At 51.0% G+C, this 13,522-nt stretch overlaps 1 protein-coding gene across 1 annotated transcript; it reads right to left on the reverse strand.

Annotated features, from left to right (window-relative positions):
* Window positions 1-11,109: 11,109 nt before the first annotated feature.
* Window positions 11,110-12,636, reverse strand: VFPPC_12450 (ATP-dependent RNA helicase; the record flags this gene model as incomplete). The annotated part of the gene is made up of 1 exon (XM_018290323.1): window positions 11,110-12,636. The coding sequence occupies one exon, from the start codon at window positions 12,634-12,636 to the stop codon at window positions 11,110-11,112; it is 1,527 nt and encodes a 508-aa protein (XP_018146106.1).
* Window positions 12,637-13,522: the final 886 nt, after the last annotated feature.

Below are 13,522 nucleotides of genomic sequence, written 5' to 3' on the forward strand. Positions count from 1 at the left end.
TGAACACGAGATGAAAGTGCGTCGAGTCCTCCGATCGTTAGCAGATGCTGGTCTGCACCTGGACCCGGCCAAGTGCGAGTTCTCCGTAAAGGAAGTCAAATATTTGGGCTTTATTGTACGAGCAGGCAAGGGGGTTGCTTGCGACCCTGAGAAGCAACAGGCCATCCGTGAGTGGCTGGTGCCAACAACCGTAAAAGGTGTCAGAAGCTTCCTTGGGTTTGCGAATTACTATCGGATTTTCATTCCCGACTATGCACAGATTACCAAGGCACTAGATGCACTATTGAAGAAAGGAGTCATCTTCCGCTGGGGTAAAGCAGAGGATGAGGCGTTTCGAGAACTGAAGCGAAGATTCTGCGACGCCCCAATTCTAAGGCAGTGGGATCCATCCCTGCAAACCTTCGTGGAAGCAGATTGCTCGGGCTATGCGCTTGGAGGCGTATTATCCCAGGAAGGAAAGGATGGGCGTCGACACGCTTGTGCATTTTACTCGCGGCGGCTGTCGCCCGCAGAGTACAACTACCCGATCCACGACAAGGAGATGTTGGCCATCATGAGGTGCCTGGACACATGGAGTGCAGAGTTAAGGAGCTGTGGAACATTCACGGTCTTAACAGACCACCGCAACCTTGAATACTTTATGACGCGGAGAAAGTTGACGGAACGCCAGAGCCGATGGGCTGCCGAGCTTTCACAATTCGACTTCAAGCTGGACTACCGTCCCGGGTGTGAGGCTGCCGTGCCGGACGCGCTGTCCCGCCGCGAACAAGATGCCCCGCAGGATATAAATGACGATCGTGAACGAGGGCGGGTGATCCAATTGATCCCAGATAATTCTATTCCGGAATCAACAAGACTACGAATCAGCAGAATCGGACTAGAAACACCAACCCCGCCAGATATGAAGGTGTTTGAGGCCAGCGATTTACAGGCGCTCTGGGACGAAATAATTAAGGACGACCAGATATATCGGGCAGCGTACGAGGCGGTACGGCAACGAGAGCGGGCCTTTCCGCCCGCGCTAGGGTTGAAGGTACAGATATCAGAATGCGGCATCGACGCTGGTAAGCGACTGACCTTCAGAGACCGAATCTGGGTACCTGGAGGCTCTGGAGAGAAGGGGAATCAAGGCGAGGCGGAAAAGGACACCCTTCGGACGCGCATCGTGCAAGACTCACACGACTCAACTGCCGCCGGCCACCCAGGAAGAGAGGGGACCTTGGCGATTGTGGCTCGCAGTTTCTACTGGCCGGGACAGTCGCAGTTGGTTCGACGATTTGTTGCAAATTGCGACGTATGCGGACGTGGCCATATTTGGCGCCAGTCGAAGAGAGGGTTCCTGAAACCACTGCCTATCCCAGACAGACCACGCAGTCATTTAGCAATGGACTTTATTACCGATCTTCCAGCTACAGGGCCTAGCAATGCAACATATATCTGGGTAATTGTGGATCGGCTTACGAAGGCTGTAACGCTGGAAGTGATGGACACGATGGAGGCAGAAGCGTGTGCAAAACGTTTCCTACAATGCCACTATAGGTTTCATGGAATGCCACGGTCTATCGTAAGCGACCGCGGGAGCAACTGGCTGAGTCGATTCTGGAAGAGGTTCTGCAAGCTAGCCGGGGTGACGCAGCGGTTAAGTACAGCATACCACCCACAGACGGACGGGGGCCCGGAAAGAGCAAACCAAGAGATACAGGCATACCTGCGGGCGTACGTATCATACATGCAGAAGGACTGGGGGGACTTCCTCCCAGTGGCACAGCTGGCCCTTAACAACCGTGAATCCGCAGCGACGAAGATCAGCCCGTTCTTTGTCGAACACGGATACCATGTAGAACCAGTGGCTGTCGAGGATCCAGCAGATCCGCCCCAGAGCAAGGAGGAAGGCAAGGCAGACGCCCTTCTTAGCCGTCTGCAGGAAGTCTCGGAGTATATGCAGGCTATGATTGCCGCCTCCCAGCAGCAACAAGAAGAGGCAACAAATGCAAAGAGGCAGCCAGCCGAACGATTTGAAGTTGGAGATAAGGTTTGGCTATCGATGGCGAACTACAGGTCACCACGACCATGCAAGAAGCTAGATTGGCTGCACCACAAGTACACAGTCACAAAAGTCATCAGTTCACACGTCGTGGAGTTAGACGTGCCAGGTTCTATACACCCACGATTTCACGTCGATCTGCTTCGCCGAGCTAGACAAGACCCGGCACCCGGGCAGCGAGTTGACGACTCACAACCGCCGCCGATACAGGAGGAGAACGGCGTGCAAGAATGGGAAGTGGAAGAGATCCTCTGCGCTCGTTGGAAGAACCGTGGACGCGGGAAATTTAGAGAAGTATTTGTACGCTGGCGTGGATATGCAGATGCAACATGGGAGCCAGCGGAGGCTCTACGGGAGACAGAAGCGATGGAAGAGTTTGAATCGGTTTACGGCCCAGTCATGAAGTATGACGGGCCATTGGAGAAGTATCAGACGACTACTGGACCCCGGCGCCACGGTCGGGGACGGAAGGGAGGAAGGGGATAATGTCACGGGCTATGCCCGATGCTGTGGACCCGGCTCTGCCGGGCCCGGAGCTTCGGCGCCGTGCAGACGGTCGGTTGTGTAATTGGATTAATTTCGCCTAAGTTGCCACTGCAACTTAACTGCGCAAGCTCGAGGCGAGCCTCGAGCTTGCTCTTCTCCTTTCTTTCTCCCTAGCTTTAGATAGACAATCATACGGCACCCTTATGTTGAACAAACAGCGGCGCAGCCCCTTACAGAGAGCATGTTTAGGCACTTTTAGAAGGTAAAAAAACTATACTACTAAGGGGAGTTAAACACATGTATTTTACATTTACGTTACATCTATGTTACCACTACACTACGGCATTATATTCTTACCAGCTAATTGTAATTGACTGTTATATGGACGGTAGTACTAGCTGGCAGCTGGCAGTATCTAGGTGTGGACCCTTGGCACCTCAATGGCACCCTCTGGCATGGCGCTAGAATTTGGGACCGTGCTGGCACTATACCACTATGAGTAAGGGGGGTGGCACCAGTTGACCCTTAGCATAGTGCCACTGTGGTGCCGGCACCCCAAGTTCAACTGCTTGACGCCACTAAGGTCCACAGTGCCCTCTACAGAGTACTTCGGCCAACTTTAACCTTCAGCTCAGGTGAGGAGCCCCCAAAAACCTCAGGTTGTGTGTAGTCTCGGCGAAACAAGCAACTTCCTTCGGTGGGACTTGACGCTGGAGAGGCATGGCATTGCCATTCTGGATTGGCCGTGTGTAAAACTGGGCTGGGCTGCCATTATCTCATTGCCCTCCGCCGTACTCCGTACATGGGTACCTGGCAAAGTGGCTGGTTAGATCCGGGATTTCAAGGATCAGATTAATGATGGCACGGTACAGTAGATATGGAGTACAGTCTGAGCTTTCCGTGCTGCGAACCAAGCAGAAGTGACGGATGACGCGGCGGTGGTATGTTCCATCATAATGACAACGGCCCATGCCGTGCTAGATGTGTACAAAGATCACAGTCTGGTCAATGCAACATTTTGACGCTGCCAGGTTCTGACAGCTTGAATGAAGAGCGGTCCGCAGCTGACGGATTGTGGCTGCAGTGCGTGTTGCGCCATGGAAAGAAGTGCAAAATGGCGACCTGTGGAATATGGAGACAATGTCCTCTATGCCGAGTTTTCCATGCACCATCATGAGGTGTGTCAAAACGTATTTGCATTTGTTGTCTTACGCGCCGGAGATTATCGAAACCACTACTTCCACACATCTTGCAATTTATTTTTGGACAACACTGCAATTTTGCCGCAAGTCTGGTGTAACCAGTCTGTTTCCTCGCCCTGCTCGCATTGTGATATGTCACGTTTGGTGTATCACCGTCAACGCACCAGTCCACTGAATATATTAACTCCCCGCCGGTGTCTAAGTCTAAATTGTCAATGCGAGCTGTAAAAAGTTAGTCTTCAAGCCTTCTCGGGATGCCCCCTCTTGGCGGATAAGGTGAGCTGAGGCTGGCCACCCCTGACTGCCCATGTAACGGCCCCTCGGTCAGAGTAAACAACTTCGACGGATCGCACTTTCCCCGAAAAGGCTAAAAATACTCTCAGAAGATTAAATCTGGCATCGCGGTCTACACTCTGTCACCCGTGATCGAATAGCTGGGAACCGAGTTCGCATCTGCGCTCTCTTGTTCATCTAGGATCCCGAAATTCACATCCAGCATCTGCTTCGGTGCAGCGACCCCAATTGGTTGGGCATCTATCCAACAATCTGGATCGCGTTCCGTCCCAGAGCGGTCATAGTGTTTGGGTTCGCAGGTTGGCATTGCTTACCACTTCTTGCGGGATGTGTCCTCTTAAGCTTTAAGCTTCCGATTCAAGACAGGAAGGTAAGACCTATGAGCCTGAGTTGCGTCGACGAAATTCCTCAATTCAGGTTTGAGCCACAAGGGGTGATTCTGGGAACTTCCGCCAAGCCGCGCAGGGGTCGCATGTGCGATACCACTGCCCTGCTTTAAGAGCCCCTTCACCCCGCAATGGCTCCTCCTGTCACCTTCAACCTTAATTGTGGCAAATACCTACCAGCCAGAATTAAATATGTGTGCGAACGACGATGTCGTCTACCTTTATACAATACGCCGTTCGGTAGTGCCTCCAGCATCAGCGACCGATACAAGCCCAATCAATTCGAACCGTACCAAGCGTCTTGCCATACGACGGCGCCGGTCTCGAGACAAACGTGTGTCTCCCTTGCAAGGCCGCAGAAGCAGCCATAGCAGCCGGCACAAGCCGCAGGTAACAGTGCGCAAGGCGAAACCAAGATGGACCGTTCCTCACGAGATAAGAAACAAATGTGTCCGATTGGGCTGGACTCCTAATGCCGTCGATGGTGAGCATAAAAGTGTGTTTGGCCTGTTTGATGCAGCGGGTCGCTTCTGTCGCCGAATTGGCACTGAAGCACCTTCCTCCGAATCAATAAAACATAAAAACATCAAATATTTTGAAAGGTTTAGCGGATTGTCAAATACTCAGGTTAGGAACAAGGTATTGAAACTTTTGATGGGAAAATACGGTCCAACCTTGGGACCAGGGGAAATATGAGTTTTAACCAGACTTGTCAAGCATGCATGGGTGAATATGGTAGCAATATAGTACGAAGCCAAAAACCAGGACATTATACATATTGGTATCGTATTCATTGGCTTCAGAAAGATCACGACGACGCGGGTAGGAAGTCTGACTTTGTAATGTACGTAATATTCGCTCTCATTAAACCTTCAATTTCCTTCCCATACGCCTTCTTTAGTGTAGTGACTGAAGCATATGTGATGAATGCGACGGCATGCAAAGCGTAATAATCTTATGGTCCTTCTTCGGTGACTTAGTCCGTTTCACCAGAGGCTGAAAGTCCAGAGACAGTTCGTCTGCGGACGTTTCCGATTTGTAGACTGGCAAGTTATGGGGTTCGGCATTTAAAACCGTTTCTTGGCTGGTGATAATTGTTTCGGCGGCGGATGCATCACTCTCAAAGCTTAAGCCTAATCCGTCCCCTGATGTTAAAGTAGTTGGGCCACGAGATTCCCTCTTGTTTGCTTCATTAATTGTGTTGTCTCTTTGACGTTTGGCCCAATCTCTACCATTCCGGAAAGCGGTAGCCCCTTGCCGGAATGCATCGCAGTTGCCGGTCACGCTCCAAGAGTTTATTTGCGTCATCACGAAGCCCTTCTTTGACCGACCAGAAGGCCTACGCGTCGCGACACGACAACGACCAGCTCTCGTCTCTCTTGTTTGGCATCGTACCGCACAGGGCTTGGCGACTTTGTTTGCCGCCTGTCGGCAAAGTCACAACTGTATCAGGGGGGAGCTCGGCTTCAAGCGACCGGCCAACATTTCGCTGTGTCCGCCGCACCACCAGCTCACCATCGTTCGGGGGATCTTCTTCACACCTGGGCATGGTACTCCTCAAAGATAAGTCGAACAGCATGCCTCGCGGCACACAATCTCGTGAGCCTTGTCCTGATGCGCTGATCATACCTTAACTTAGCAGGTAGGTGCCTGATGGTTGCTTCCGCTGCTTGCGGTTGCATTTGCGGGGAATACGATTGTATTCCCAGGGCTGTCGGGAACGGAGTTGCATAAAGTTTGACTCTACAGCCCTCCTTTCATGATCCAAGACGGCTTTCGCACCCCCAACACGTATCTCATTCTGAACCACCTTCAGAGCGCTTGGGGAAAACTCCAAATCCAACAGCCATCCAACTGTCATGGACTCGCCAAGACGACCTGCTTGAAGAGAGCACATCCCTATCTACCCACGAGGTTGGATTGGCGTCTCCATTTGTCAACTTATCCTGGACGTCATCATTCTCGGCTTTGCTGTCTACAACGCCCTCGGACGTTCTTCTGCGAAGAGTACTTACACTACGATTTGCTGTGTGCGTACCCTCCGCTCTTGCTTCTTTTTCTCTCCCCCTTCCCCTCTCCTCCGCGAGAGTTATTTCAACATTTTTCGTCGGAGGCAATCTGAGCTAATAAAGCACTGTCCCTGCCAGGGCGCGGTAACTCTGGGTGTAACTATATGGCTGCTGTGCGCCTACTCTTGTCAGCCTAAATCATATAACTACTGGGCGGTCTCGACACTTGATATTATCCTCTGTCTATTCTGGCTAGTCGCATTCATCTTAGCAGCGATGGATGCCAAGGAGTTTATTTCCACTCTAGGCCCCGATGTGGCAGAAGCACGACTTTGGCCTGGCATGGCTGCCACTGTTGCGACTCCAGCGGCATTAAGGGGTTGCGAGTTGTGAGTACATATTGTGAAATTTCTCTCTCAGTCGTGGGACTGGGTACATGACCCCCCCAAAATACTGATAAGCTTTTAATCTATCCTTAGCGCTCTCTTCCTCCTTGCCGCTATCGTTGATTGCATCGCCATACTCAAACACCGTCGCCAGGGTCTACAATCCGAGCCAACTCGAAGAGCAACTGGCTGGCCGTCCATTCAAAGCCTACCACGACGCTCGATGCCCACCCAAACTCATATGCAAGTAGCATATAAGCCAGAGCTGGATGGTCGGGTGGCATCAAACCAATTTATTTCATCTTCTCCAGGGCAGCCAGTTCCAAGACCCGAACCACATGAACTGTGGTCGAGAAACCCGCCGCTGCAACAATATGCAGAGTTGTCATCTCCGGCAAAGCCCCACGAATTGCCAACAAACTTCTACCCATACCCAAATGACACGATCTCTTCGCGGAACGTTTCTTAATATCCGAGGGTTTTTCGTCTTCTACACTGTTGACTTGGTGTGAGACATGTACCAAGACATTTTTAGGCAGATGAGTCACTACCAAGTGGCACGGGCCGTGCCACTAGGTATATATTTGTATGAGAGCTGTCAGCCAGAATTGAAGATAATAAGTTCAATCGCAACACTCCCTGCAACAGTTCTCGCAGAGAATCACACTGCCAGATTCGCGGGTTACAGGAATACCAAAGACTCTGGTGATTCCGTGCTCGTGGTTGTCCTGGAATGCTCTCCGTTTGCGCTTCCTCCGGAGGAGCAAATTGCGCACTCGGCGCATGGTGTATCCGGGAATTCCTTGTTCCAGCGGTGCTTAAATCTGTTCCTCATCCCTCGAAATCGTACTTGAGCCTCTGCAAAAATCGCCTCAACGCGGCGCCGTCGAGGTCTCGCTAAGGAAAATGCGGCATGTCCGTCCCTCCTCGTCCTCTTCCGCCTTGCAGTATCAACAATAATAGTGTCACCGTCTCTTGCATTGTGACCACCGGTAATATCGTCTGGGGGAAGCCGGCTCCGCTGGTTGATTTCTGTGTTGATGGAAAACGTTTCTAATAGTTCATGACTATACCCGTTGAAATCCGATTGCACGGGGATTCGTACCTTGCGCAGGCGGCCTTGTTGCTCGTCGGTGGCGGCATTGTAGCTGTAAAATTTTTGCTGACGACCTCCAGACATTATGAAAGCATGGTAGTACGTTACGGTACGTTACGCGCGCCGGACATTGGGAAACCGTAAAAGCAGAGCCTTAAGGAAAATTAGAATCAGTGCAGCAATAAACTACAGAAACAGCCAAAGCAAAGAAATGGCAAAGCAAAGAATGCCTCTTATTCGTCAACCTCATCATCGATAAGCATCTGCTTCGCTTTCTGACTCGGCTTCCGACTGCGCTTAGACGAAGGCTCCTGAGTGGGTTCAGTCGCTTGACGCTTGTCCTGCAAATCACCCGGGGCAAATGATCCCACCGCAGAATTGCAATGTTGAGACCCGGAGTCGCTCGTGAGAGCCTCAAAATCAACAACTATATTCTCCTTGCTGCCATCACCCATTGTAAGAGAGGATGTGGAGCTGGCCACTCTGGGAGTAAATGTGTCAGATACAGAATGTGACGGCGATGCGGAACTCCCGCTGAGTTTGGCGGAGTCTTAGGAGCGGGCCCTTGGGTCTTATTCCGATTCAGGCTAAAAAACGAGACCCAAAGCTTAGTGCACGAGTTGCTGCAAGGACATATAATGTAAGCCTCACAACCTTAACACGTCGAATAAAAGGAACAGCATCGCGGCGCGATATTATGGCCAATTGTCGGAAACTTACAGATCTGGAGGAAAGTGCAATTATTCAATATGTCCTTGACCTAGATTCGCGATCTTTTCCTCCTCGGCTTTGTGGTGTGCGAGATATGGCTAATCGGCTGCTTGCGGATCGGGGCGCGCCTCTTGTCGGAGTCAACTGGGCTTCACGATTCGTCAAGCGCCACAAAACAGCGGAGGAGTGACCGGGGGAACAGCCCTAGCTTCGAAGTAAATTAGAAGCTGTCTGGCAGCTTGCGTTTGGAGAAAACCTCCGCAACCTGCCATCGTTGTTTGGAAGGTGCTGGCTTTCCAATACCCATGGCTGCTCTCTTCGCAAGAGAGCAAGGGGTCCGAGTGGCCGCGTTGTTGTCGAGACTAGCTTTGCAGAAGAATATGAACTCCCATGGGTCTTCTGCTGTGCTGTCAGGGCGGCGGCGACGGGCTCAAAGTAGAAAGCGTAAATCGGTTGGCCTGCAAGGTCCGGCCGCGCTAGGCATGGTCGCTCGCAGGATTGGATCCAGACGCGAAGATCGATCAGAGTTCGCTCGCAGAGCTCTCTTGCGAAGATCACTTCTCACCAGCTGAACCTGACGCGACCGCTGTGGTCACCAGCAACTTGCCTTGCCAACCGCGTATATGGGGGGTTTAGGATCTGTGCCGCAGTCCAGCGATTACGACAGAAGCCATGACCAAGTGTCTGGTGCGCGAACAATGCGGCGTTGGAGCAATGTCGGGGCATAAGCAAAGTCGGTGAGAAATTCGTGCTCCAACTGAGGCTGATCACATCCACTAGTAAGTTACGCTGTTGCAGAAGCGGCACCTCCCGCCCAACGATACCGTGTGCGACGGGCCGTACCAGAGACTCTTTCCCAATCACTAGTGGTTTAGTCCAGACCACCTTCGCAATACAGATGAGTACATTGTGAACGGCTACGCAGTTGAGCTGTCTTCCTCTGTCCCTGCTTGTCGGGCACGAGATCAACATGGCGCCGACGCGTCGCGATACAACAACGGTCACAGCAAGCTCGTTTATCACTCTACCTGCGATGTACCACACAGAGCTCAGCGACTTGGCTGCTGCGGGTTGTCAAGTCCCGACTTCCCGTGGACTCTTGACCAGGCAGCATTCACAATGGGCTCCAGCTCTTCGGCAGGGCCTTACGACACAGTATGGCACTCGGTTTGCTCGTCTTCACAGAGCGTACAGGACGCGCATCTTGCTACCGAATTTGCCAAGAAAAGCCGAATTGCTCGGGGTTTTATTGTTTACTCTGCAACTCACGTTTGCATCGTCGATCTGCTGTTCTACCTAGGCTTTTTCACTCATAAGAGGACGGCAAGCCATTTGCAGCTCTGTTGTCACTGTCGGCAGCTGGGATCTGCGATCCTACCTCTTTGATCATGGCGTCTTTGCCCAAGATCTGTGATCTTCTAACCCCGATCCAACATCCTAGTAAAATATATCCTTTTGCACACCCGGGTGTGGCAGTTAGGAGTATACTCGAGCCACAGCTCCAGCCCGGCGTACAGCCCATAGTCATGATGCGGCTTTCCTGGACACAGGTTTGTGACTACTTCATGTGAGCTTCCGTTGTTGTGCCACACTTATCAACCTCGTTTCCGCTCCTATGTAGCCTGGCTTCATTCTGCAAATCCGTTTCAATACAAGGATCGACGATATCGTACGAGGGCACAGCAGTTGACAGGAGGGTACGCATGACACCTACCCTACATCGGGTTTCTTTTTTTTTTTTTGTCGCAACATATGCCAACTGCCCTATGTTTGTCCACATTAATCCGTAGTTCGGGAAAAAACATGAAAATTAATACTATTGCGTCTACACTCCACACTCATCCCATCCTAGATTACAGTGGGATATCAGAGCAATCCAGGGAGTCAAGTATTTGCAAACATCGTGATACATCAGGCACCGAGCACAGTCATCGGCCTCATGACAACAGAGGGCGGGTTCGCGTTCATATAGTTCTATGTAATCGATGGGGTGTTTGACATGAGACAAGGCGGAACAGGGAATCCTCACTGACATAGAGCCAAAGAACAGAACAATTGAATACTAGCTTGGAAAGACTACAGACGCATCTAGATTGACCAGTTTATGGCGCAGCTATTTTACGCTTGGCTTGGATGAATGGCGGCGGAAGGCTATCGAAATTGTCCATGCATTTGGGAACACGGACGTGCGGGTTTCCGTTGCACTCGGACTGCCCGATGAGACTCTAATATCGCCACGAATGTTACTTGCTGCCCCAGAAGCGGCATACATACACTTCAATGTTCGGAGTTTGAGATGAATATTCGAGGGCCAGCCTCGTTGTAAGAATAGCTATGTTAATTTGCGGCCTCTCCTCCTCCGCCAACCCCCCGAAAAAAAAAAATAAAATAAAATAAAAAACACCTTGCAGCGACTTAGACGCTAGTTCCATTGGTGTTCTCTACCTACCGCTGTTCAAAAAGTTTAAAACACATAGCACTCACGTTTCCGCGTCTCAACTTGGGTATTTGTCTGGAACAACATTTAGACCCTTGGTGCCGGTAAGCCCCAAGTTTTGAACAATACTTTGCGGAATAGGCGGGGTCTCACGAGACCCCAGCCCATCAGCCGCATACCTGTTAGCCTCGCTAACGAGCTCCTCCTTGCCCCATCCGAGTCCTCTGAGATGCAGTCTATAGTATGCCAACCAAGACTTATATATCCGGATCTTTTCCTTCTCATCCATCCTTTCAGCAATGTGATGAACTTCCTCACCAGATGCCATGCTCGCCTCGTGTGGAATAAACCTTGTCTGGTTCAACGCCGAGTTGGGAAAGAACGACTCAGCCTCACAAATGAGGAAAATGCCACGCCCTTCAGCGTTTGCACGCCCGGTGCGGCCTAGACGATGAACATAACTTTGTTTGTCCAAGGGGATACCAATCTGAAATACGGTAGTAACTCCGGGGAAATCCATTCCTCGAGCGACGAGGTCAGTGGCCACTAAAATTGCCGAGCTAGCGATGCGGAATTTATTGCTGATCCTTGTCCGCTTGTTTTGTCTCATTCGACTCTGAAGAGAAGAGATCTGGGGCAGACCGGGCACCATGGATAGAATGTGCCCATAAAATCCGGCTAGCGCAGCCGTTGGAGCAAAGACGATAGCTTTGTAGTTTTCATGCTTTGTAGCTTCGTCTACCACGGAACTTACCATACCTGCTAAGACGGATGCGAATGTAGGAACTTTAATGAGCATCTGGGCCACATGCTCGTGTGTATTAGTTGCACCGGTGGGGATGGTAGAGATGGACTTGTATCCTGGGGATAAAACGAGGCCGGCTACTTGACTAACATGAGGCATAACGGTGGCAGAGAAAAGCATGCTTTGTCTGGGTGCCCTCTCCTTGGACGGAAGGTTTCGGACAATCTCTCTCAAAGTTGGCATGAAGCCCATGTCAAGCAAAGTATCAGCTTCATCAAGAACAAGGGTATCTAATTGTCCAAAAGCATTCGAGATGTGCTCATTAGACATGTGGTCGACGAGTCTTCCAGGGGTGGCGACCAGAACATCACATCCATTCAAAATTTGTATCTTTTCTTTGTCTCTATTCGTCCCGCCAATGGCAGTACATACGCGGTAGTTGGGTAACCTCTGGAGCAAACGGGTAGCTTCCTGGGCAATTTGTAATGCTAGCTCCCGGGTTGGGGAGACAACAAGTAAGGAGACGGTCGAACTTGCAGGAGATTTCTGGGAAACCATTGTCTGAAGAGCTGGTAATAAGAATGCAACCGTTTTGCCAGTGCCGGTTTTTGCTTGGACAAGACAGTCCCTTCGGTTTGGGGGTAAGAGCTCCCACAGGGTAGCGGCCTGTACGGGCATCATGTGCTGGAATCTGAGGTCGTCAGTGATAGCTTGGGTCAAAAGGGGATGGAGAAAGTGTGCGCTAAGATCGGCGAATCTTGGTGTGTCATGACGCAAATCCTCGGTGAGACTAGGTGTGGAATTAGTCGCCGGCGGCAAGTCGTCTACATCCATTGCCATGGATGGACCGTCCGAGGCAAAGGCAATACCGTCATGCTCTACCCTTGTGGAATTCCTTGCGGTCTGCTTTGACGCAAGTTTTGGCCTACGATGGCGTGGGTGACCAGGATATTGACCCTTTGCCCCTAGTCTTTTGCTCCTGAGGGTAAGTAAGGTCATGGTAACTTGTTTTGCACCGAAATCGAGAGGCAGCTGGCACAGAAGTCGACTGAACCAGCGTGCAGTCAGTAAATTCACAGGCGCGCGGAACTCAATAACCCTCCGCAAACGGTCTGGTATATAAGGGCCTGCTGCCGCGAAATAGCAAGTGAATGGTCAAAATGCAGTTGATGAAGCACAGTACATGTGTCAGTCCCTGAGCTATGGCAACGTCGGTATCATGTAGAATACCAGTCATGTTTGTGGAAGGCTCTCTCTATATAGATCACTGACCAACTTCAGTGGTGCATGTACTTGCGATTGTGGCTTGCTCTGGGGCAGGGGGCCGATCCGGCAAGATTCAAGTAAAGGAACTTAGATCTCGGATCTTAAGCCTCGGATCGTAAGCGTCGGATCTTAAGCCTCGGATCTTATACCTCGAATCTTAAACCTCAGATCTTAACCTCAGATCCAAGAACTCACATCTTAGGTAGCAACCCGCATCATATAGCAGCACTGTAAACGCAGTCTCATAGTCGTTTCGCCGGCGACGTCAAACCGGTAACGCAATATACAAATAAGACGTTCTCGTAATAAAAGCTAGGGAGGAATGTCTCTGCCATCATTTGGGCCCATTTCTGCGGCTCTTTTCGCCCGCCTGATTCACTGTTAAAATACTCCCACCCAAAAACCACATAACGAAAACAATAAGGCAATGCCTCTCCAGTGCGAATATGTCCAGAGTAGA

This window comes from Pochonia chlamydosporia, chromosome 3 (genome assembly GCF_001653235.2).
Source record: "Pochonia chlamydosporia 170 chromosome 3, whole genome shotgun sequence".
In the NCBI taxonomy this organism is placed as follows: Eukaryota; Fungi; Ascomycota; class Sordariomycetes; order Hypocreales; family Clavicipitaceae; genus Pochonia; species Pochonia chlamydosporia.